The sequence below is a fragment of the Aquarana catesbeiana genome, linkage group LG01 (genome assembly GCF_042186555.1).
Source record: "Aquarana catesbeiana isolate 2022-GZ linkage group LG01, ASM4218655v1, whole genome shotgun sequence".
NCBI lineage: Eukaryota > Metazoa > Chordata > Amphibia > Anura > Ranidae > Aquarana > Aquarana catesbeiana.
The window spans coordinates 991146319-991172560 of NC_133324.1; the positions used below are offsets into that span (position 1 = coordinate 991146319).

A 26242-nucleotide genomic window follows, 5' to 3' on the forward strand; every position below is an offset into this window, starting at 1 on the left:
AAAGTGACCTTTGCCCCCCTTTCTCACTATCACCATTCTAGGAAATATTATTAATAATAGAATTGTCCATAGCTGGCTGTCCTTGTTACCTGTGCTGAATGTCTGATTGTCAGCTCTTGGGGCACCTAGGAAACAAAGCAAAGCGGAAACATATCAATGATGAGCAGGAAGACGGTTTTACCTTCTGCAAAACAGACCCTCAAATTGTATGAAACACTAGGGGGGGTATTTATCAAAATCTCACATAGCAATTCGTCCAGTGAAAGGTCACCTACATTCCATATGTGCAAAAAACGAATGTTATGAGGCTATTTCCTGTGCTAGTCAAATGTTTTTCATTGATTTAATATGGAAAATAACACACTTGGCCACTAGATGGTGCTATGCATGACACTTTTACTGGGCAAATTGCTATGTGAATTTTTTTTATAAGTACACCACAAGTAATGAGCAGAGAACACAACCCCAAAACAGAAGAATAAGGAGGTCACTCCCCCCACCCCTTAAATGTGATATTTCAGTATAGGTGGAGCTGATCATTAATCCTGCAGCTGTCAGAGGGATGGTGTGAAGTCGCTGTACATAAATGACAACTAACCTGCTGTATGTATGACAGCGGAGAGGAGTCCACCTTCCACAAGGTGGGGAGGGCAGATATTTTCCTACACACATTTCATAGTAAACTGCCAATCATTACTTGTATCCCATACCGGCAACGAACCCCCCGGTCATACAAACTTATCGTGTCCTACCTTCTCCGGAGCGATCGCTGGGGCCGTTAGCAGAATCTGGAGCAGAGGCGCTGGGTGCTGGAGCTGAGGAGGAATCAGAGCAGGAGATGACTGTGGACAATGGAGAAGAGAGGCAGAGCAGGAGATGACTGTGGACAATGGAGAAGGGAGAGAGCAGGAGATGACTGTGGACAATGGAGAGGGGAGGAAGAGCAGGAGATGACTGTGGGCAATGGAGAGGAGGCAGAGCAGGAGAGGACTGTGGACAATGGAGAGGAGAGGCAGAGCAGGAGAGGACTGTGGACAATGGAGAGAGGAGGCAGAGCAGGAGATGACTGTGGACAATGGAGAGAGGAGGCAGAGCAGGAGATGACTGTGGACAATGGAGAGGAGAGGCAGAGCAGGAGATGACTGTGGACAATGGAGAAGGGAGAGAGCAGGAGATGACTGTGGACAATGGAGAGGGGGGAGAGCAGGAGATGACTGTGGGCAATGGAGAGGAGGCAGAGCAGGAGAGGACTGTGGACAATGGAGAGGAGAGGCAGAGCAGGAGAGGACTGTGGACAATGGAGAGAGGAGGCAGAGCAGGAGATGACTGTGGACAATGGAGAGAGGAGGCAGAGCAGGAGATGACTGTGGACAATGGAGAGGAGAGGCAGAGCAGGAGATGACTGTGGACAATGGAGAGGGGAGGCAGAGCAGGAGATGACTGTGGACAATGGAGAGAGGAGGCAGAGCAGGAGATGACTGTGGACAATGGAGAGGAGAGGCAGAGCAGGAGATGACTGTGGACAATGGAGAGGAGAGGCAGAGCAGGAGATGACTGTGGACAATGGAGAGGGGAGGCAGAGCAGGAGATGACTGTGGACAATGGAGAGGAGAGGCAGAGCAGGAGATGACTGTGGACAATGGAGAGGGGAGGCAGAGCAGGAGATGACTGTGGACAATGGAGAGGGGGGGAGAGCAGGAGATGACTGTGGACAATGGAGAGGGGGGGAGAGCAGGAGATGACTGTGGACAATGGAGAGAGGGGGGAGAGCAGGAGATGACTGTGGACAATGGAGAGAGGAGGCGGAGCAGGAGATGACTGTGGACAATGGAGAGGGGAGGCGGAGCAGGAGATGACTGTGGACAATGGAGAGGGGAGGCAGAGCAGGAGATGACTGTGGACAATGGAGAGGGGAGGCAGAGCAGGAGATGACTGTGGACAATGGAGAGGGGAGGCGGAGCAGGAGATGACTGTGGACAATGGAGAAGAGAGGCAGAGCAGGAGATGACTGTGGACAATGGAGAGGGGAGGCAGAGCAGGAGATGACTGTGGACAATGGAGAGGAGAGGCAGAGCAGGAGATGACTGTGGACAATGGAGAGGGGAGGCAGAGCAGGAGATGACTGTGGACAATGGAGAGGAGAGGCAGAGCAGGAGATGACTGTGGACAATGGAGAGGAGAGGCAGAGCAGGAGATGACTGTGGACAATGGAGAGGGGAGGCAGAGCAGGAGATGACTGTGGACAATGGAGAGGGGAGGAAGAGCAGGAGAGGACTGTGGACAATGGAGAGAGGCAGAGCAGGAGATGACTGTGGACAATGGAGAGGGGAGGTGGAGCAGGAGATGACTGTGGACAATGGAGAGGGGAGGTGGAGCAGGAGATGACTGTGGACAATGGAGAGGAGAGGCAGAGCAGGAGATGACTGTGGACAATGGAGAGGGGAGGCAGAGCAGGAGATGACTGTGGACAACGGAGAGAGGAGGCAGAGCAGGAGATGACTGTGGACAATGGAGAGGGGGGAGAGCAGGAGATGACTGTGGACAATGGAGAGGAGGCAGAGCAGGAGATGACTGTGGACAATGGAGAGGAGATGACTGTGGACAATGGAGAGGAGAGGCAGAGCAGGAGATGACTGTGGACAATGGAGAGGGGAGGCAGAGCAGGAGATGACTGTGGACAATGGAGAGGGGAGGCCGAGCAGGAGATGACTGTGGACAATGGAGAGGGGGGAGAGCAGGAGATGACTGTGGACAATGAAGAGAGGAGGCGGAGCAGGAGATGACTGTGGACAATGGAGAGGGGAGGCAGAGCAGGAGATGACTGTGGACAATGGAGAGGGGAGGTAGAGCAGGAGATGACTGTGGACAATGGAGAGGGGAAGCAGAGCAAGAGATGACTGTGGACAATGGAGAGGGGAGGCAGAGCAGGAGATGACTGTGGACAATGGAGAGGGGAGGTAGAGCAGGAGATGACTGTGGGCAATGGAGAGGAGAGGCAGAGCAGGAGATGACTGTGGACAATGGAGAGAGGAGGCAGAGCAGGAGATGACTGTGGACAATGGAGAGGGGAAGCAGAGCAAGAGATGACTGTGGACAATGGAGAGGAGAGGCAGAGCAGGAGATGACTGTGGACAATGGAGAGGGGAGGCAGAGCAGGAGAGGACTGTGGACAATGGAGAGAGGAGGAGGAGAAGGAGATGACTGTGGACAATGGAGAGGGGAGGCGGAGCAGGAGATGACTGTGGACAATGGAGAGAGGAGGCAGAGCAGGAGATGACTGTGGACAATGGAGAGGAGAGGCAGAGCAGGAGATGACTGTGGACAATGGAGAGAGGGGGGAGAGCAGGAGATGACTGTGGACAATGGAGAGAGGAGGCAGAGCAGGAGATGACTGTGGACAATGGAGAGGGGAGGCGGAGCAGGAGATGACTGTGGACAATGGAGAGGGGAGGCAGAGCAGGAGATGACTGTGGACAATGGAGAGGGGGGGAGAGCAGGAGATGACTGTGGACAATGGAGAGGGGGGGAGAGCAGGAGATGACTGTGGACAATGGAGAGGGGAGGCAGAGCAGGAGATGACTGTGGACAATGGAGAAGAGAGGCAGAGCAGGAGATGACTGTGGACAATGGAGAGGGGAGGCAGAGCAGGAGATGACTGTGGACAATGGAGAGGGGGGGAGAGCAGGAGATGACTGTGGACAATGGAGAGGAGAGGCAGAGCAGGAGATGACTGTGGACAATGGAGAGGAGAGGCAGAGCAGGAGATGACTGTGGACAATGGAGAGGAGAGGCAGAGCAGGAGATGACTGTGGACAATGGAGAGGGGAGGCAGAGCAGGAGATGACTGTGGACAATGGAGAGGGGAGGAAGAGCAGGAGAGGACTGTGGACAATGGAGAGAGGAGGCAGAGCAGGAGATGACTGTGGACAATGGAGAGGGGAGGTGGAGCAGGAGATGACTGTGGACAATGGAGAGGAGAGGCAGAGCAGGAGATGACTGTGGACAATGGAGAGGGGAGGCAGAGCAGGAGATGACTGTGGACAATGGAGAGGGGGGAGAGCAGGAGATGACTGTGGACAATGGAGAGGAGACAGAGCAGGAGAGGACTGTGGACAACGGAGAGGAGGCAGAGCAGGAGATGACTGTGGACAATGGAGAGGGGAAGCAGAGCAGGAGATGACTGTGGACAATGGAGAGGAGAGGAAGAGCAGGAGATGACTGTGGACAATGGAGAGGGGGGAGAGCAGGAGATGACTGTGGACAATGGAGAGAGGAGGCAGAGCAGGAGATGACTGTGGACAATGGAGAGGAAAGGCAGAGCAGGAGAGGACTGTGGACAATGGAGAGAGGAGGCAGAGCAGGAGATGACTGTGGACAATGGAGAGGGGAGGCAGAGAAGGAGATGACTGTGGACAATGGAGAGGAGAGGCAGAGCAGGAGATGACTGTGGACAATGGAGAGGAGAGGCAGAGCAGGAGATGACTGTGGACAATGGAGAGGGGGAGAGCAGGAGAAGACTGTGGACAATGGAGAGGAGAGGCAGAGCAGGAGATGACTGTGGACAGTGGAGAGGGGGGAGAGCAGGAGATGACTGTGGACAATGGAGAGGAGAGGCAGAGCAGGAGATGACTGTGGACAGTGGAGAGGGGGGAGAGCAGGAGATGACTGTGGACAATGGAGAGGGGGGAGAGCAGGAGATGACTGTGGATAATGGAGAGGGGAGGCAGAGCAGGAGATGACTGTGGACAATGGAGAGGGGGGAGAGCAGGAGATGACTGTGGATAATGGAGAGGGGAGGTAGAGCAGGAGATGACTGTGGACAATGGAGAGGGGGGAGAGAAGGAGATGACTGTGGATAATGGAGAGGGGAGGCAGAGCAGGAGATGACTGTGGACAATGGAGAGAGGAGGCAGAGCAGGAGATGACTGTGGACAATGGAGAGGGGAGGTAGAGCAGGAGATGACTGTGGACAATGGAGAGGGGAGGCGGAGCAGGAGATGACTGTGGACAATGGAGAGGGGGGGAGAGCAGGAGATGACTGTGGACAATGGAGAGGGGGGAGAGCAGGAGATGACTGTGGACAATGGAGAGGGGGGAAGAGCAGGAGATGACTGTGGACAATGGAGAGGGGGGAGAGCAGGAGATGACTGTGGACAATGGAGAGGGGAGGCAGAGCAGGAGATGACTGTGGACAATGGAGAGGGGGGAGAGCAGGAGATGACTGTGGACAATGGAGAGGGGAGGCAGAGCAGGAGATGACTGTGGACAATGGAGAGGGGGGGAGAGCAGGAGATGACTGTGGACAATGGAGAGGGGAGGCAGAGCAGGTGATGACTGTGGACAATGGAGAGGGGGGAGAGCAGGAGATGACTGTGGACAATGGAGAGGGGGGAGAGCAGGAGATGACTGTGGACAATGCAGAGGAGAGGCAGAGCAGGAGATGACTGTGGACAATGGAGAGGGGAGGCAGAGCAGGAGATGACTGTGGACAATGGAGAGGAGAGGCAGAGCAGGAGATGACTGTGGACAATGGAGAGAGGAGGTAGAGCAGGAGATGACTGTGGACAATGGAGAGAGAAGGCAGAGCAGGAGATGACTGTGGACAATGGAGAGGGGAGGTGGAGCAGGAGATGACTGTGGACAATGGAGAGGGGAGGCAGAGCAGGAGATGACTGTGGACAATGGAGAGGGGAGGCAGAGCAGGAGATGACTGTGGACAATGGAGAGGGGAGGTGGAGCAGGAGATGACTGTGGACAATGGAGAGGGGAGGCGGAGCAGGGGATGACTGTGGACAATGGAGAGGGGAGGCAGAGCAGGAGATGACTGTGGACAATGGAGAGGGGAGGCAGAGCAGGAGATGACTGTGGACAATGGAGAGGAGAGGCAGAGCAGGAGATGACTGTGGACAGTGGAGAGGGGGGAGAGCAGGAGATGACTGTGGACAATGGAGAGGAGAGGCAGAGCAGGAGATGACTGTGGACAGTGGAGAGGGGGGAGAGCAGGAGATGACTGTGGACAATGGAGAGGAGAGGCAGAGCAGGAGATGACTGTGGACAATGGAGAGGGAAGGCAGAGCAGGAGATGACTGTGGACAATGGAGAGGGGAGGCCGAGCAGGAGATGACTGTGGACAATGGAGAGGGGGGAGAGCAGGAGATGACTGTGGACAATGGAGAGGGGGGAGAGCAGGAGATGACTGTGGATAATGGAGAGGGGAGGCAGAGCAGGAGATGACTGTGGACAATGGAGAGGGGGGAGAGCAGGAGATGACTGTGGATAATGGAGAGGGGAGGTAGAGCAGGAGATGACTGTGGACAATGGAGAGGGGGGAGAGAAGGAGATGACTGTGGATAATGGAGAGGGGAGGCAGAGCAGGAGATGACTGTGGACAATGGAGAGAGGAGGCAGAGCAGGAGATGACTGTGGACAATGGAGAGGGGAGGTAGAGCAGGAGATGACTGTGGACAATGGAGAGGGGAGGCGGAGCAGGAGATGACTGTGGACAATGGAGAGGGGGGGAGAGCAGGAGATGACTGTGGACAATGGAGAGGGGGGAGAGCAGGAGATGACTGTGGACAATGGAGAGGGGGGAAGAGCAGGAGATGACTGCGGACAATGGAGAGGGGGGAGAGCAGGAGATGACTGTGGACAATGGAGAGGGGAGGCAGAGCAGGAGATGACTGTGGACAATGGAGAGGGGAGGCAGAGCAGGAGATGACTGTGGACAATGGAGAGGGGGGAGAGCAGGAGATGACTGTGGACAATGGAGAGGGGAGGCAGAGCAGGAGATGACTGTGGACAATGGAGAGGGGGGAGAGCAGGAGATGACTGTGGACAATGGAGAGGGGAGGCAGAGCAGGAGATGACTGTGGACAATGGAGAGGGGGGGAGAGCAGGAGATGACTGTGGACAATGGAGAGGGGAGGCAGAGCAGGTGATGACTGTGGACAATGGAGAGGGGGGAGAGCAGGAGATGACTGTGGACAATGGAGAGAGAAGGCAGAGCAGGAGATGACTGTGGACAATGGAGAGGGGAGGTGGAGCAGGAGATGACTGTGGACAATGGAGAGGGGAGGCAGAGCAGGAGATGACTGTGGACAATGGAGAGGGGAGGCAGAGCAGGAGATGACTGTGGACAATGGAGAGGGGAGGTGGAGCAGGAGATGACTGTGGACAATGGAGAGGGGAGGCGGAGCAGGGGATGACTGTGGACAATGGAGAGGGGAGGCAGAGCAGGAGATGACTGTGGACAATGGAGAGGGGAGGCAGAGCAGGAGATGACTGTGGACAATGGAGAGGAGAGGCAGAGCAGGAGATGACTGTGGACAATGGAGAGGGGAGGCAGAGCAGGAGATGACTGTGGACAATGGAGAGGGGGGAGAGCAGGAGATGACTGTGGACAATGGAGAGAGGAGGCAGAGCAGGAGATGACTGTGGACAATGGAGAGGGGGGAGAGCAGGAGATGACTGTGGACAATGGAGAGGGGAGGCAGAGCAGGAGATGACTGTGGACAATGGAGAGAGGAGGCAGAGCAGTAGATGACTGTGGACAATGGAGAGAGGAGGCAGAGCAGTAGATGACTGTGGACAATGGAGAGAGGAGGCAGAGCAGGAGATGACTGTGGACAATGGAGAGAGGAGGCAGAGCAGGAGATGACTGTGGACAATGGAGAGGGGAGGCCGAGCAGGAGATGACTGTGGACAATGGAGAGGGGGGAGAGCAGGGGATGACTGTGGACAATGGAGAGAGGAGGCAGAGCAGGAGATGACTGTGGACAATGGAGAGGAGAGGCAGAGCAGGAGAGGACTGTGGACAATGGAGAGAGGAGGCAGAGCAGGAGATGACTGTGGACAATGGAGAGAGGAGGCAGAGCAGGAGATGACTGTGGACAATGGAGAGGGGAGGCAGAGCAGGAGATGACTGTGGACAATGGAGAGGGGAGGCAGAGCAGGAGATGACTGTGGACAATGGAGAGGGGGGGAGAGCAGGAGATGACTGTGGACAATGGAGAGGGGAGGCAGAGCAGGAGATGACTGTGGACAATGGAGAAGAGAGGCAGAGCAGGAGATGACTGTGGACAATGGAGAGGGGAGGCAGAGCAGGAGATGACTGTGGACAATGGAGAGGGGGGGGGAGAGCAGGAGATGACTGTGGACAATGGAGAGGAGAGGCAGAGCAGGAGATGACTGTGGACAATGGAGAGGAGAGGCAGAGCAGGAGATGACTGTGGACAATGGAGAGGGGAGGCAGAGCAGGAGATGACTGTGGACAATGGAGAGGGGAGGAAGAGCAGGAGAGGACTGTGGACAATGGAGAGAGGAGGCAGAGCAGGAGATGACTGTGGACAATGGAGAGGGGAGGTGGAGCAGGAGATGACTGTGGACAATGGAGAGGAGAGGCAGAGCAGGAGATGACTGTGGACAATGGAGAGGGGAGGCAGAGCAGGAGATGACTGTGGACAACGGAGAGAGGAGGCAGAGCAGGAGATGACTGTGGACAATGGAGAGGGGGGAGAGCAGGAGATGACTGTGGACAATGGAGAGGGGGGAGAGCAGGAGATGACTGTGGACAATGGAGAGGGGGGAGAGCAGGAGATGACTGTGGATAATGGAGAGGGGAGGCAGAGCAGGAGATGACTGTGGACAATGGAGAGAGGAGACAGAGCAGGAGATGACTGTGGACAATGGAGAGGGGAGGTAGAGCAGGAGATGACTGTGGACAATGGAGAGGGGAGGCGGAGCAGGAGATGACTGTGGACAATGGAGAGGGGGGGAGAGCAGGAGATGACTGTGGACAATGGAGAGGGGGAGAGCAGGAGATGACTGTGGACAATGGAGAGGGGGGAAGAGCAGGAGATGACTGTGGACAATGGAGAGGGGGGAGAGCAGGAGATGACTGTGGACAATGGAGAGGGGAGGCAGAGCAGGAGATGACTGTGGACAATGGAGAGGGGAGGCAGAGCAGGAGATGACTGTGGACAATGGAGAGGGGGGGAGAGCAGGAGATGACTGTGGACAATGGAGAGGGGGGAGAGCAGGAGATGACTGTGGACAATGGAGAGGGGAGGCAGAGCAGGAGATGACTGTGGACAATGGAGAGGGGGGGGAGAGCAGGAGATGACTGTGGACAATGGAGAGGGGAGGCAGAGCAGGTGATGACTGTGGACAATGGAGAGGGGGGAGAGCAGGAGATGACTGTGGACAATGGAGAGGGGGGAGAGCAGGAGATGACTGTGGACAATGGAGAGGAGAGGCAGAGCAGGAGATGACTGTGGACAATGGAGAGGAGAGGCAGAGCAGGAGATGACTGTGGACAATGGAGAGAGGAGGTAGAGCAGGAGATGACTGTGGACAATGGAGAGAGAAGGCAGAGCAGGAGATGACTGTGGACAATGGAGAGGGGAGGTGGAGCAGGAGATGACTGTGGACAATGGAGAGGGGAGGCAGAGCAGGAGATGACTGTGGACAATGGAGAGGGGAGGCAGAGCAGGAGATGACCGTGGACAATGGAGAGGGGAGGTGGAGCAGGAGATGACTGTGGACAATGGAGAGGGGAGGCGGAGCAGGAGATGACTGTGGACAATGGAGAGGGGAGGCAGAGCAGGAGATGACTGTGGACAATGGAGAGGGGGGAGAGCAGGAGATGACTGTGGACAATGGAGAGAGGAGGCAGAGCAGGAGATGACTGTGGACAATGGAGAGGGGGGAGAGCAGGAGATGACTGTGGACAATGGAGAGGGGAGGCAGAGCAGGAGATGACTGTGGACAATGGAGAGAGGAGGCAGAGCAGTAGATGACTGTGGACAATGGAGAGAGGAGGCAGAGCAGGAGATGACTGTGGACAATGGAGAGAGGAGGCAGAGCAGGAGATGACTGTGGACAATGGAGAGGGGAGGCCGAGCAGGAGATGACTGTGGACAATGGAGAGGGGGGAGAGCAGGAGATGACTGTGGACAATGGAGAGAGGAGGCAGAGCAGGAGATGACTGTGGACAATGGAGAGGAGAGGCAGAGCAGGAGAGGAATGTGGACAATGGAGAGAGGAGGCAGAGCAGGAGATGACTGTGGACAATGGAGAGGGGGGAGAGCAGGAGATTACTGTGGACAATGGAGAGAGGAGGCAGAGCAGGAGAGGACTGTGGACAATGGAGAGAGGAGGCAGAGCAGGAGATGACTGTGGACAATGGAGAGGAGAGGCAGAGCAGGAGATGACTGTGGACAATGGAGAGAGGAGGCAGAACAGGAGATGACTGTGGACAATGGAGAGGGGGGGAGCAGGAGAAGACTGTGGACAATGGAGAGGAGGGGCAGAGCAGGAGATGACTGTGGACAGTGGAGAGGGGGGAGAGCAGGAGATGACTGTGGACAATGGAGAGGGGAGGCAGAGCAGGAGAAGACTGTGGACAATGGAGAGGGGAGGCAGAGCAGGAGATGACTGTGGACAATAGAGAGGAGAGGCAGAGCAGGAGATGACTGTGGACAATGGAGAGGAGAGGCGGAGAAGGACATGACTGTGGACAATGGAGAGGAGAGGCAGAGCAGGAGATGACTGTGGACGATGGAGAGGAGAGGCAGAGCAGGAGATGACTGTGGACAATGGAGAGGGGAGGCAGAGCAGGAGATGACTGTGGACAATAGAGAGGGGGGAGAGCAGGAGATGACTGTGGACAATGGAGAGGGGAGGCAGAGCAGGAGATGACTGTGGACGATGGAGAGGAGAGGCAGAGCAGGAGATGACTGTGGACAATGGAGAGGGGAGGCAGAGCAGGAGATGACTGTGGACAATAGAGAGGGGGGAGAGCAGGAGATGACTGTGGACAATGGAGAGGGGAGGCAGAGCAGGAGATGACTGTGGACGATGGAGAGGAGAGGCAGAGCAGGAGATGACTGTGGACAATGGAGAGAGGGGGGAGAGCAGGAGATGACTGTGGACAATGGAGAGCGGGGGGAGAGCAGGAGATGACTGTGGACAATAGAGAGGGGAGGCGGAGCAGGAGATGACTGTGGACAATGGAGAGGGGAGGTGGAGCAGGAGATGACTGTGGACAATGGAGAGGGAAGGCAGAGCAGGAGATGACTGTGGACAATGGAGAGGAGAGGCAGAGCAGGAGATGACTGTGGACAATGGAGAGCGGGGGGAGAGCAGGAGATAACTGTGGACAATGGAGAGGGGAGGCAGAGCAGGAGATGACTGTGGACAATGAAGAGGGGAGGTGGAGCAGGAGATGACTGTGGACAATGGAGAGGGAAGGCAGAGCAGGAGATGACTGTGGACAATGGAGAGGGGAGGCGGAGAAGGAGATGACTGTTGCCAATGGAGAGCGGAGGCAGAGCAGGAGATGACTGTGCACAATGGAGAGGGGAGACAGAGCAGGAGATGACTGTGGACAATGGAGAGGGGAGGTAGAGCAGGAGATGACTGTGGACAATGGAGAGAGGAGGCAGAGAAGGAGATGACTGTGGACAATGGAGAGGGGAGGCGGAGAAGGAGATGACTGTGGACAATGGAGAGGGGAGGGGCGGAGCAGGAGATGACTGTGGACAATGGAGAGAGGAGGCAGAGCAGGAGATGACTGTGGACAATGGAGAGGGGATTGGAGATTGGGGAGGATAGACTCTAGGATTGGAGATCAGGGAAGAGAAGGTGGGGAGGGCAGATGTTTTCCTATACACATTTCATAGTAAACTGCCAATCATTAATTGTATCCCATACCGGCAACGAACCCCCCGGTCATACAAACTTATTGTGTCCTACCTTCTCCGGAGCGATCGCTGGGGCCGTTAGCAGAATCTGGAGCGGAGGCGCTGGGTGCTGGAGCTGAGGAGGAATCAGAGCAGGAGATGATTGTGGACAATGGAGAGGGGAGGCGGAGCAGGAGATGACTGTGGACAATGGAGAGGAGAGGTGGAGAAGGAGATGACTGTGGACAATGGAGAGGGGAGGCGGAGAAGGAGATGACTGTGGACAATGGAGAGGGGATGCGGAGAAGGAGATGACTGTGGACAATGGAGAGAGGAGGCAGAGAAGGAGATGACTGTGGACAATGCAGAGGGGAGGCGGAGCAGGAGATGACTGTGGACAATGGAGAGGAGAGGTGGAGAAGGAGATGACTGTGGACAATGGAGAGGGGAGGCGGAGAAGGAGATGACTGTGGACAATGGAGAGGGGAGGCGGAGAAGGAGATGACTGTGGACAATGGAGAGAGGAGGCAGAGAAGGAGATGACTGTGGACAATGGAGAGGAGAGGCAGAGCAGGAGATGACTGTGGACAATGGAGAGAGGAGACAGAGCAGGAGATGACTGTGGATAATGGAGAGGGGAGGCAGAGCAGGAGATGACTGTGGACAATGGAGAGGGGAGACAGAGCAGGAGATGACTGTGGACAATGGAGAGGGGAGGCGGAGCAGGAGATGACTGTGGACAATGGAGAGGGGAGGCGGAGCAGGAGATGACTGTGGACAATGGAGAGGGGAGGCAGAGCAGGAGATGACTGTGGACAATGGAGAGGAGAGGTGGAGAAGGAGATGACTGTGGACAATGGAGAGGGGAGGCGGAGAAGGAGATGACTGTGGACAATGGAGAGGGGAGGCGGAGAAGGGGATGACTGTGGACAATGGAGAGGGGAGGCGGAGAAGGAGATGACTGTGGACAATGGAGAGAGGAGGCAGAGCAGGAGATGACTGTGGACAATGGAGAGAGGAGATGGAGCAGGAGATGACTGTGGACAATGGAGAGGGGAGGCAGAGCAGGAGATGACTGTGGACAATGGAGAGGGGAGGCGGAGCAGGAGATGACTGTGGACAATGGAGAGGAGAGGCGGAGAAGGAGATCACTGTGGACCATGGAGAGGGGAGGCGGAGCAAAAGATGACTGTGGACAATGGAGAGGGGAGGCAGAGCAGGAGATGACTGTGGACAATGGAGAGGAGAGGCGGAGAAGGAGATGACTGTGGACAATGGAGAGGGGGGAGAGCAGGAGATGACTGTGGACAATGGAGAGAGGAGGCAGAGCAGGAGATGACTGTAGACAATGGAGAGGGGAGGCAGAGCAGGAGATGACTGTGGACAATGGAGAGGGGAGGCGGAGCAGGAGATGACTGTGGACAATGGAGAGAGGAGGCAGAGCAGGAGATGACTGTGGACAATGGAGAGGAGAGGCAGAGCAGGAGAGGACTGTGGACAATGGAGAGGGGAGGCAGAGCAGGAGATGACTGTGGACAATGGAGAGGGGAAGCGAAGGAGATGACTGTGGACAATGGAGAGGGGGGAGAGCAGGAGATGACTGTGGACAATGGAGAGGGGAGGCGGAGCAGGAGATGACTGTGGACAATGGAGAGGGGAGGCAGAGCAGGAGATGACTGTGGACAATGGAGAGGGGAAGCGGAGAAGGAGATGACTGTGGACAATGGAGAGGGGAGGCGGAGCAGGAGATGACTGTGGACAATGGAGAGGGGAGGTGGAGCAGGAGATGACTGTGGACAATGGAGAGGGGAGGTAGAGCAGGAGATGACTGTGGACAATGGAGAGGGGAAGCGGAGAAGGAGATGACTGTGGACAATGGAGAGGGGAGGCGGAGCAGGAGATGACTGTGGACAATGGAGAGGGGAGGTGGAGCAGGAGATGACTGTGGACAATGGAGAGGGGGGAGAGCAGGAGATGACTGTGGACAATGGAGAGGGGAGGCGGAGCAGGAGATGACTGTGGACAATGGAGAGGGGAGGCAGAGCAGGAGATGACTGTGGACAATGGAGAGGGGAAGCGGAGAAGGAGATGACTGTGGACAATGGAGAGGGGAGGCGGAGCAGGAGATGACTGTGGACAATGGAGAGGGGAGGTGGAGCAGGAGATGACTGTGGACAATGGAGAGGGGGGAGAGCAGGAGATGACTGTGGACAATGGAGAGGGGAGGCGGAGCAGGAGATGACTGTGGACAATGGAGAGGAGAGGCAGAGCAGGAGAGGACTGTGGACAATGGAGAGAGGAGGCAGAGCAGGATATGACTGTGGACAATGGAGAGGAGGCAGAGCAGGAGATGACTGTGGACAATGGAGAGGAGAGGCAGAGCAGGAGAGGACTGTGGACAATGGAGAGAGGAGGCAGAGCAGGATATGACTGTGGACAATGGAGAGGGGGGAGAGCAGGAGATGACTGTGGACAATGGAGAGAGGAGGCAGAGCAGGAGAGGACTGTGGACAATTTAGAGAGGAGGCAGAGCAGGAGATGACTGTGGACAATGGAGAGGGGAAGCGGAGAAGGAGATGACTGTGGACAATGGAGAGGGGAGGCGGAGCAGGTGATGACTGTGGACAATGGAGAGGGGAGGCAGAGCAGGAGATGACTGTGGACAATGGAGAGGAGAGGCGGAGAAGGAGATGACTGTGGACAATGGAGAGGGGGGAGAGCAGGAGATGACTGTGGACAATGGAGAGAGGAGACAGAGCAGGAGATGACTGTAGACAATGGAGAGGGGAGGCAGAGCAGGAGATGACTGTGGACAATGGAGAGGGGGGAGAGCAGGAGATGACTGTGGACAATGGAGAGGGGAGGCAGAGCAGGAGAGGACTGTGGACAATGGAGAGGGGAGGCAGAGCAGGAGATGACTGTGGACAATGGAGAGGGGAGACAGAGCAGGAGATGACTGTGGACAATGGAGAGGGGAGGCAGAGCAGGAGATGACTGTGGACAATGGAGAGGGGAGACAGAGCAGGAGATGACTGTGGACAATGGAGAGAGGAGGCAGAGCAGGAGATGACTGTGGACAATGGAGAGAGGAGGCAGAGCAGGAGATGACTGTGGACAATGGAGAGGGGAGGTGGAGCAGGAGATGACTGTGGACAATGGAGAGGGGAGGCGGAGCAGGTGATGACTGTGGACAATGGAGAGGGGAAGCGGAGAAGGAGATGACTGTGGACAATGGAGAGGGGAGGCGGAGCAGGAGATGACTGTGGACAATGGAGAGGGGAGGTGGAGCAGGAGATGACTGTGGACAATGGAGAGGGGAGGCGGAGCAGGTGATGACTGTGGACAATGGAGAGGGGAAGCGGAGAAGGAGATGACTGTGGACAATGGAGAGGGGAGGCGGAGCAGGAGATGACTGTGGACAATGGAGAGGGGGGAGAGCAGGAGATGACTGTGGACAATGGAGAGGGGGGGAGAGCAGGAGATGATTGTGGACAATGGAGAGGGGGGAGAGCAGGAGATGACTGTGGACAATGGAGAGGGGAGGCAGAGCAGGAGATGACTGTGGACAATGGAGAGGGGAGGCAGAGCAGGAGATGACTGTGGACAATGGAGAGGGGAAGCGGAGAAGGAGATGACTGTGGACTATGGAGAGGGGAGGCAGAGCAGGAGATGACTGTGGACAATGGAGAGGGGAGGTGGAGCAGGCGATGACTGTGGACAATGGAGAGGGGGGAGAGCAGGAGATGACTGTGGACAATGGAGAGGGGAGGCGGAGCAGGAGATGACTGTGGACAATGGAGAGGGGAGGCAGAGCAGGAGATGACTGTGGACAATGGAGAGAGGAGGCAGAGCAGGAGATGACTGTGGACAATGGAGAGAGGAGGCAGAGCAGGAGATGACTGTGGACAATGGAGAGAGGAAGCAGAGCAGGAGATGACTGTGGACAATGGAGAGAGGAGGCAGAGCAGGAGATGACTGTGGACAATGGAGAGGGGAGGCAGAGCAGGAGATGACTGTGGACAATGGAGAGAGGAGGCAGAGCAGGAGATGACTGTGGACAATGGAGAGAGGAGGCAGAGCAGGAGATGACTGTGGACAATGGAGAGAGGAAGCAGAGCAGGAGATGACTGTGGACAATGGAGAGAGGAGGCAGAGCAGGAGATGACTGTGGACAATGGAGAGAGGAGGCAGAGCAGGAGATGACTGTGGACAATGGAGAGAGGAGGCAGAGCAGGAGATGACTGTGGACAATGGAGAGAGGAGGCAGAGCAGGAGATGACTGTGGCCAATGGACAGGGGATTGGAGATTGGGGAGCATAGACTCTAGGATTGGAGATCAGGGAGGATAAAATATAGTTTCAGAGATTGGGGAGGACAGACTATAGCACTGGAGTTCTGGGAGGATAGACTATAGGATTGTAGATTGGGGGATAGGCTATAGATTGGAGATTGGGGAGGATGGATTATAGCAGTGGTCTCCAAACTGTGGCCCAGGGAGGGCAGATGCAGCCCTTTCCTTGCCTTTATCCGGTCCTTGGGACATTTTTCCTCCAGCTGACTCCATTAATGGGGCATTATTCCTTCCATAGACACCATTAATGGGACACTTTTCCTCCCACTAAAAGCAATGATGGGGCATTTGTTACTCCTACTGGCCACAGTGTGGCTCCCCTGAAGCCTGAAGTACAGTAAACCGGACCTTTGTTTAGATATTTTGGAGACCTCTGGACTATAGGATTGGAGATTAGGGAGGATAGACTATAAGACTGGAGATTGAGGAGGATAGACTATAGGACTGGAGATTGAGGAGGATAGACTATAGGACTGGAGATTGAGGAGGATAGACTATAGGATCGGAGATTGGAGAGGATAGACTATAGGATTGGGGATTGAGGAGAATAGAGGAGAATAGACTATAGGATTGGAGATTGAGGGGGATAGACTATAGGATTGGAGAGGATAGACTATAGGATTGGGGATCGGGGAGAATAGACTATAGGATTGGAGATCGGGGAGAATAGACTTTAGGATTGGAGATTGAGGAGAATAGACTATAGGACTGGAGATTGGAGAGGATAGACTATAGGATTGGGGATTGAGGAGAATAGAGGAGAATAGACTATAGGATTGGAGATTGAGGGGGATAGACTATAGGATTGGAGAGGATAGACTATAGGATTGGGGATCGGGGAGAATAGACTATAGGATTGGAGATCGGGGAGAATAGACTTTAGGATTGGAGATTGAGGAGAATAGACTATAGGACTGGAGATTGGAGAGGATAGACTATAGGATTGGGGATTGAGGAGAATAGAGGAGAATAGACTATAGGATTGGAGATTGAGGGGGATAGACTATAGGATTGGAGAGGATAGACTATAGGATTGGGGATCGGGGAGAATAGACTATAGGATTGGGGATCGGGGAGAATAGGCTATAGGACTGGGGATTGAGGAGGATAGACTATAGGCCTGTAGATTGGGGAGAATAGACAAAAGGACTAGAGATTGGGGAGGATAGACTATAGGATTGGAGTTTAGGGAGAATAGACTAAAGGACTGAAGATTGTGGAGGATAGACTAAAGGATTGGAGATTGAGGAGGATAGACTACAGGATTGGAGATTGGGGAGGATAGACTATAGGATTGGAGATTGAGGAGGATAGACTATAGGACTGGAGATCAAGGAGGATAGACTATAGGATTGGAGACGTAGGAGGATAGACTATAGGCCTGGAGATTGGGGAGGATAGACTAAAGGACTAGAGATTGGAGAGGATAGACTATAGGATTGGCGGTTGGGGAGGTTAGACTATAGGATTGGCGGTTGGGGAGGATAGACTACAGGATCGGAGATTGGGGAGGATAGACTAAAGGATTGGCGATTGGGGAGGATAGACTAAAGGATCAGAGATTGGGGAGGATAGACTAAAGGATCGGAGATTGGGGAGGATAGACTATAGGATTGGCGGTTGGGGAGAATAGTCTATATGACTGGAGATCGAGGAGGATAGACTATAGGACTGGAGATTGAGGAGGATAGACTATAGGACTGGAGATTGAGGAGGATAGACTAAAGGATCGGAGATTGGGGAGGATAGACTACAGGATCGGAGATTGGGGAGGATAGACTATAGGATCGGAGATTGGGGAGGATAGACTACAGGATCGGAGATTGGGGAGGATAGACTATAGGATCGGAGATTGGGGAGGATAGACTACAGGATCGGAGATTGGGGAGGATAGACTATAGGATTGGAGATTGGGGAGGATAAACTAAAGGATCAGAGATTGGGGAGGATAGACTAAAGGATTGGCGATTGGGGAGGATAGACTAAAGGATCAGAGATTGGGGAGGATAGACTAAAGGATCGGAGATTGGGGAGGATAGACTATAGGATTGGCGGTTGGGGAGAATAGTCTATATGACTGGAGATCGAGGAGGATAGACTATAGGACTGGAGATTGAGGAGGATAGACTAAAGGATCGGAGATTGGGGAGGATAGACTACAGGATCGGAGATTGGGGAGGATAGACTATAGGACTGGAGATCGAGGAGGATAGACTATAGGGTTGGAGATTGAGGAGGATAAACTATAGGACTGGAGATTGGGGAGGATAGACTATAGGGTTGGAGATTGAGGAGGATAAACTATAGGACTGGAGATTGAGGAGGATAAACTATAGGACTGGAGATTGAGGAGGATAGACTACAGGACTGGAGATTGGGGAGGATAGACTACAGGATCGGAGATTGGGGAGGATAGACTATAGGACTGGAGATCGAGGAGGATAGACTAAAGGATCGGAGATTGGGGAGGATAGACTACAGGATCGGAGATTGGGGAGGATAGACTATATAGTTACATAGTTACATAGAAGGTGAGGTTGAAAAAAGACACAAGTCCATCAAGTCCAACCTATGTGTGTGATTATGTGTCATATTACATTATATATCTCTGTATGTTGTGTGATTATGTCAGTATTACATTATATATCTCTGTATGTTGTGTGATTATATGTCATATTACATTATATATCCCTGTATGTTGTGTGATTATATGTCATATTACATTATATATCTCTGTATGTTGTGTGATTATATGTCATATTACATTATATATCTCTGTATGTTGTGTGATTATATGTCATATTACATTATATATCTCTGTATGTTGTGTGATTATGTGTCATATTACATTATATATCTCTGTATGTTGTGTGATTATATGTCATATTACATTATATATCTCTGTATGTTGTGTGATTATATGTCATATTACATTATATATCTCTGTATGTTGTGTGATTATATGTCATATTACATTATATATCTCTGTATGTTGTGTGATTATATGTCATATTACATTACATATCCCTGTATGTTGTGTGATTATATGTCATATTACATTATATATCTCTGTATGTTGTGTGATTATATGTCATATTACATTATATATCTCTGTATGTTGTGTGATTATATGTCATATTACATTATATATCCTGTATGTTGTGTGATTATATGTCATATTACATTATATATCTCTGTATGTTGTGTGATTATATGTCATATTACATTATATATCTCTGTATGTTGTGTGATTATATGTCATATTACATTATATATCTCTGTATGTTGTGTGATTATATGTCATATTACATTATATATCCTGTATGTTGTGTGATTATATGTCATATTACATTATATATCTCTGTATGTTGTGTGATTATATGTCATATTACATTATATATCTCTGTATGTTGTGTGATTATATGTTATATTACATTATATATCCTGTATGTTGTGTGATTATATGTTATATTACATTATATATCTCTGTATGTTGTGTGATTATATGTCATATTACATTATATATCTCTGTATGTTGTGTGATTATATGTCATATTACATTATATATCTCTGTATGTTGTGTGATTATATGTCATATTACATTATATATCTGTATGTTGTGTGATTATATGTCATATTACATTATATATCTCTGTATGTTGCGGTCATTCAGGTGATTATCTAATAGTTTCTTAAAGCTATCAATGCTCCCCGCTGAGACCACCGCCTGTGGAAGGGAATTCCACATCCTTGCCGCTCTTACAGTAAAGAACCCTCTACGTAGTTTAAGGTTAAACCTCTTTTCTTCTAATTGTAATGAGTGGCCACGAGTCTTATTAAACTCTCTTCTGCGAAAATGTTTTATCCCTATTGTGGGGTCACCAGTCCGGTATTTATATATTGTGGGGTCACCAGTCCGGTATTTATATATTGTGGGGTCACCAGTACAGTATTTATATATTGTGGGGTCACCAGTCCGGTATTTATATATTGTGGGGTCACCAGTCTGGTATTTATATATTGTGGGGTCACCAGTCCGGTATTTATATATTGTGGGGTCACCAGTCCGGTATTTATATATTGTGGGGTCACCAGTCCGGTATTTATATATTGTGGGGTCACCAGTCCGGTATTTATATATTGTGGGGTCACCAGTCCGGTATTTATATATTGTGGGGTCACCAGTCCGGTATTTATATATTGTGGGGTCACCAGTCCGGTATTTATATATTGTGGGGTCACCAGTCCGGTATTTATATATTGTGGGGTCACCAGTCCGGTATTTATATATTGTGGGGTCACCAGTCCGGTATTTATATATTGTGGGGTCACCAGTCCGGTATTTATATATTGTGGGGTCACCAGTCCGGTATTTATATATTGTGGGGTCACCAGTCCGGTATTTGTATATTGTGGGGTCACCAGTCCGGTATTTATACAATGAAATCATATCCCCTCTCAAGCGTCTCTTCTCCAGAGAGAATAAGTTCAGAGCTCACAACCTTTCCTCATAACTAAGATCCTCCAGACCCTTTATTAGCTTTGTTGCCCTTCTTTGTAGTCGCTCCATTTCCAGTACATCCTTCCTGAGGACTGGTGCCCAGAACTGGACAGCATACTCCAGGTGCGGCCGGACCAGAGTCTTGTAGAGCGGGAGAATTATCGTTTTATCTCTGGAGTTGATCCCTTTTTAATGCCAATATTCTGTTTGCTTTGTTAGCAGCAGCTTGGCATTGCATGTCATTGCTGAGCCTATCATCTACTAGGACCCCCAGGTCCTTTTCCATCCTAGATCCCCCCAGAGGTTCTCCCCCCAGTCTATAGATTGCATTCAGATTTTTGCCACCCAAATGCATTATTTTACATTTTTCTACATTGAACCTCATTTGCCATGTAGTCGCCCCTCCCCCATTCATTTGTTCAGATCTTTTTGCAAGGTTTCCACATCCTGCGGAGAAGTTATTGCCCTGCTTAGCTTAGTATCGTCCACAAATACAGAGATTGAACTGTTTATCCCATCCTCCAGGTCATTTATGAACAAATTAAATAGGATTGGTCCCAGCACAGAACCCTGGGGGACCCCACTACCCACCCCTGACCATTCTGAGTACTCCCCATTTATCACCACCCTTTGAACTCGCCCTTGTAGCCAGTTTTCAATCCATGTACTCACCCTATGGTCCATGCCAACGCACCTTATTTTGTACAGTAAACATTTATGGGAAACTGTGTCAAATGCTTTTGTAAAATCCAGATACACCACGTCTACGGGCCTTCCTTTATCTAGATGGCAACTCATCTCCTCATAGAAGGTTAATAGATTGGTTTGGCAAGAACGATTCTTCATGAATCCATGCTGATTACTGCTAATGATACTGTTCTTAATACTAAAATCTTGTATATAGTCCCTTATCATCCCCTCCAAGAGTTTACATACTATTGATGTTAGGCTGACTGGTCTGTAATTCCCAGGGATGTTTTTTGGGCCCTTTTTAAATATTGGTGCTACATTGGCTTTTCTCCAATCAGCTGGTACCTTTCAAGTCAATAGACTGTCTGTAAAAATTAGGAACAACGGTCTGGCAATCACCTGACTGAGTTCCCTAAGTACCCTCGGATGCAAGCCATCTGGTCCCGGTGATTTATTAATGTTAAGTTTCTCAAGTCTAATTTTAATTCTGTCCTCTGTTAACCATGTAGGTGCTTCCTGTGTTGTGTCCTGAGGATAAACACTGCAGTTTTGGTTACTGAAGCCCCCCGATTCACTCGTGAAGACTGAGGAGAAGAATAAATTCAATACCTTTGCCATCTCCCCATCCTTTGTAACCAGATGTCCTTCCTCATTCTTTATGGGGCCAATATGGTCTGTCCTCCCTTTTTTACTGTTTACATACGTAAAGAATTTCTTGGGATTTTTTTTGCTCTCCTCCGCTATGTGTCTTTCATGTTCTATCTTAGCCGTCCTAATTGCACCCTTACATTTCTTATTGCATTCTTTATAAAGTCTGAATGCTGAGGATGATCCCTCAACCTTGTATTTTTTGAAGGCCTTCTCCTTTGCTTTTATATGCATTTTTACATTGGAGTTAAGCCATCCAGGATGTTTGTTCGCTCTTTTAAATTTATTAACCAATGGGATACATTGGCTAATGCCCTTATTTAATATGCTCTTAAAACAAACCCATCTCTCCTCCGTATTCTTTGTTCCTAATATTTTATCCCAATTTATGCCTTTTAGCAAGGTTTGTAGTTTAGGGAAGTTGGCTCTTTTGAAATTCAGTGTCTTTGTGTTCCCTTCATGTTTCCTATTTGTGTGATTTATACTGAAACTAATTGACCTGTGATCGCTGTTACCTAAATTGCCCCGTATTTCCACATCTGTGATCAGGTCTGTATTGTTGGTAATCAGTAGATCCAGTAATGTTTTATTTCTAGTTGGTGCGTCTACCATCTGACCCATAAAATTGTCCTGCAAGACATTAAGGAACTGGCGAGCCTTAAATGAATGCGCGGTTCCCTCCGCCCAATCTATGTCTGGATAATTAAAATCCCCCATTATGATAACACTTCCCATCCTTGCTGCTAATCCAATTTGTGATAGGAGATCCGTCTCCACTTCCTCCCTCAGGTTAGGGGGCCTATAGCATACTCCCAGTATTATTTTTCCCTTAGCTTCATTCCTTTGGAGCTCTACCCATAAAGATTCCACCTCCTCTCTAGCTCCCTCAGTGATGTCATCTCTCACATTCACTTGTACATTATTCTTGATATATAGGCATACCCCTCCCCCTTTTTTACCCTCTCTATCCTTGCGATAAAGGGAATACCCTTGAATGTTTGCCAGCCAATCATGAGAGCTGTTGAACCAGGTCTCTGAAATTCCCACAAAATCCAAATCCTCCTTGTACAACAGTATCTCTAGTTCACCCATCTTGTCCGCCATGCTCCTGGCATTGGTGAACATGCCACATAGTTTAGACCGGTCGCATATTGTCCTCGTATTGGGTGTTCCGAGATTGCAACTAGGACTTGCTACTATACTCACATTGTGTTTTTGTGCTTTGGTTAACCTGCCAATAATGCCCCCAATACTGCCCTCTGGAATATCATCCGCACTGGCTATCACTGTCTCTGGACCCTCCCCCCCATCGCCTAGTTTAAAAACCCCTCTAACTTTTTGGCCATCTTCATTCCCAGCAGATCTGCACCCTCCTCATTTAGGTGCAGTCCGTCCCTTCTATAGTACCGGTTACCGAATGAGAAGTCGGCCCAGTCCTCCAGGAACCCAAACCCCTCCTTACTACACCAGCTCTTCAGCCACTTGTTTACTTCCCTAATCTCCCTCTTCCTTTCTGGTGTGGCTCGATGTACCGGTAGTATTCCTGAGAAGACTACCTTGGAGGTCCTTTTCCTCAATTTAGCTCCTAAGTCCCTAAAATCGTTCTTTAGGACACTCCATCTGCCTCTGACTTTGTCATTGGTGCCAACGTGCACCATGACAGCCGGGTCTTCCCCAGCCCCTCCCAATAATCTGTCCACAAGATCCGTGATGTGCCGAACCCGAGCGCCCGGTAGACAACATACTGTTCGGCGCTTCAGGTCTTGGTTACAGATTGCCCTCTCTGTCCTTCTAAGAATTGAGTCCCCTACCACCAGAATCTGTCTTTCCTTTCCCTTTGCTGCCCCCCCCACTCTCACTGGAGGAGTTCTTCCCCTGGCAGCTAGGAGAGTCCCTCATCTCCAGCAGTGCTGGTCCCTGACTGGTTTCACCAATGTCACTCAATGGAGCGTACTTATTGGGATGCTCCAGTCCTGGATCGGCCTCTCTGGCACTTCCCCCTCTACCCCTCCTGACTGTCACCCATCTACTCTTTGCTAGTGCCGGCACCTCTTTGTCTCCACCCGCCTCTGTGCTGGCCCCTGCCGGCACCTGCCGTGTACGTTCCTGGCTCACCTTTAGTATGGAGGGACTTCTCAGTGCTGACAGTTGCTTCCCCAGATTCAGAACCTGGGCTTCCAGGGAAACAATGTGCTTACATTTTGCACAGCAGTATTCGCCCTCGATCGGATGATCAAGGAACACATACATGCGGCAAGATGTACAAAGAGTCACCTCTCCACACCCGCCGGGCATCGTACCTATTAAATTTAGTGAGGATTTGTGGATTATACCCTGTCCAAATTACCTAACAGCTAGCTTCCTGGCGCTAATACTCAACAAGACAATACACAGGTACACAACAAGACAATACACAGGTACTCCAGACTATAGGACTGGAGATTTAGGAGGATAGACTATAGGATCGGAGATTGGGGAGAATAGACTATATGACTGGATATTGGGGAGGATAGACTATAGGACTGGAGATTGGGGAGGATAGACTACAGGATCAGAGATTGGGGAGGATAGACTACAGGATTGGAGATTGGGGAGGATAGACTATAGGACTGGAGATTGAGGAGGATAGACTATAGGACTGGAGATTGAGGAGGATAGACTACAGGATCGGAGATTGGGGAGGATAGATAATAGGACTGGAGATTGGGGAGAATAGACTATAGGCTTGGAGATTGAGGAGGATAGACTATAGGACTGGAGATTGGGGAGGATAGATAATAGGACTGGAGATTGGGGAGAATAGACTATAGGCTTGGAGATTGAGGAGGATAGACTATAGGACTGGAGATTGGGGAGGATAGACTACAGGATCGGAGATTGGGGAGGATAGACTATAGGACTAGAGATTGGGGAGGATAGGCTATAGGCTTGGAGATTGAGGAGAATAGACTATAGGACTGGAGATTGAGGAGGATAGACTATAAGATCGGAGATTGGGGAGGATAGACTACAGGATCGGAGATTGGGGAGGATAGACTATAGGACTGGAGATTGAGGAGGATAGACTATAGGATTAGAGAAAGGGAAGGATAGACTATAGGATTGGAGTTTGGGGAGAATAGACTATAGGACTGGAGATTGAGGAGGATAGACTACAGGATCGGAGATTGGGGAGGGTAGACTACAGGATCGGAGATTGGGGAGGATAGACTATAGGATTGGAGATTGGGGAGGATAGACTATAGGACTGGAGATTGAGGAGGGTAGACTATAGGATTGGAGATTGGGGAGGATAGACTATAGGACTGGAGATTGAGGAGGATAGACTACAGGATCGGAGATTGGGGAGGATAGACTATAGGATTGGAGATTGGGGAGGATAGACTATAGGACTGGAGATTGAGGAGGATAGACTAAAGGATCGGAGATTGGGGAGGATAGACTATAGGATTGGAGATTGGGGAGGGTAGACTACAGGATCGGAGATTGGGGAGGATAGACTATAGGATTGGAGATTGAGGAGGATAGACTATAGGATTGGAGAAAGGGAAGGATAGACTATAGGATTGGAGTTTGGGGAGAATAGACTATAGGACTGGAGATTGAGGAGGATAGACTACAGGATCGGAGATTGGGGAGGGTAGACTACAGGATCGGAGATTGGGGAGGATAGACTATAGGATTGGAGATTGGGGAGGATAGACTATAGGACTGGAGATTGAGGAGGGTAGACTATAGGATTGGAGATTGGGGAGGATAGACTATAGGACTGGAGATTGAGGAGGATAGACTACAGGATCGGAGATTGGGGAGGGTAGACTACAGGATCGGAGATTGGGGAGGATAGACTATAGGATTGGAGATTGGGGAGGATAGACTATATGACTAGAGATTGGGGAGGATAGATTACAGGATCGGAGATTGGGGAGGATAGACTACAGGATCGGAGATTGGGGAGGATAGACTATAGGATTGGAGATTGAGGAGGATAGACTATAGGACTGGAAATTGGGGAGGATAGACTATAGGCTTGGAGATTGAGGAGGATAGACTATAGAATTGGAGATTGGGGAGGATAGACTATAGAATTGGAGACTGGGGAGGATAGACTATAGGATCGGAGATTGAGGAGGATAGACTAAAGGATCGGAGATTGAGGAGGATAGACTATAGGATTGGCGGTTGGGGAGAATAATCTATATGACTGGAGATTGGGGAGGATAGACTATAGGCTTGGAGATTGAGAAGGATAGACTATAGGACTGGAGATTTAGGAGGATAGACTATAGGATTGGAGATTGAGGAGGATAGACTAAAGGATCGGAGATTGAGGAGGATAGACTATAGGACTGGAGATTGAGGAGGATAGAC

General features: G+C 51.1%; 1 protein-coding gene across 3 annotated transcripts in view; it reads right to left on the reverse strand.

Annotated features, from left to right (window-relative positions):
* Positions 1 to 26242, reverse strand: part of CA9 (carbonic anhydrase 9) — a 119983-nt gene that overhangs the window by 19231 nt on the left and 74510 nt on the right. Inside the window, exons 9-11 of one of the 3 annotated variants that reach the window (XM_073612168.1) lie at positions 11755 to 11817; positions 753 to 815; positions 90 to 125 (exon numbers count right to left, since the gene is read on the reverse strand). In XM_073612168.1, the coding sequence (XP_073468269.1) occupies positions 90 to 125; positions 753 to 815; positions 11755 to 11817 (162 nt within the window). The remainder of the gene's footprint in view (positions 1 to 89; positions 126 to 752; positions 816 to 11754; positions 11818 to 26242) is intronic. The other 2 variants (XM_073612169.1, XM_073612170.1) reach the window with 2 other exon arrangements.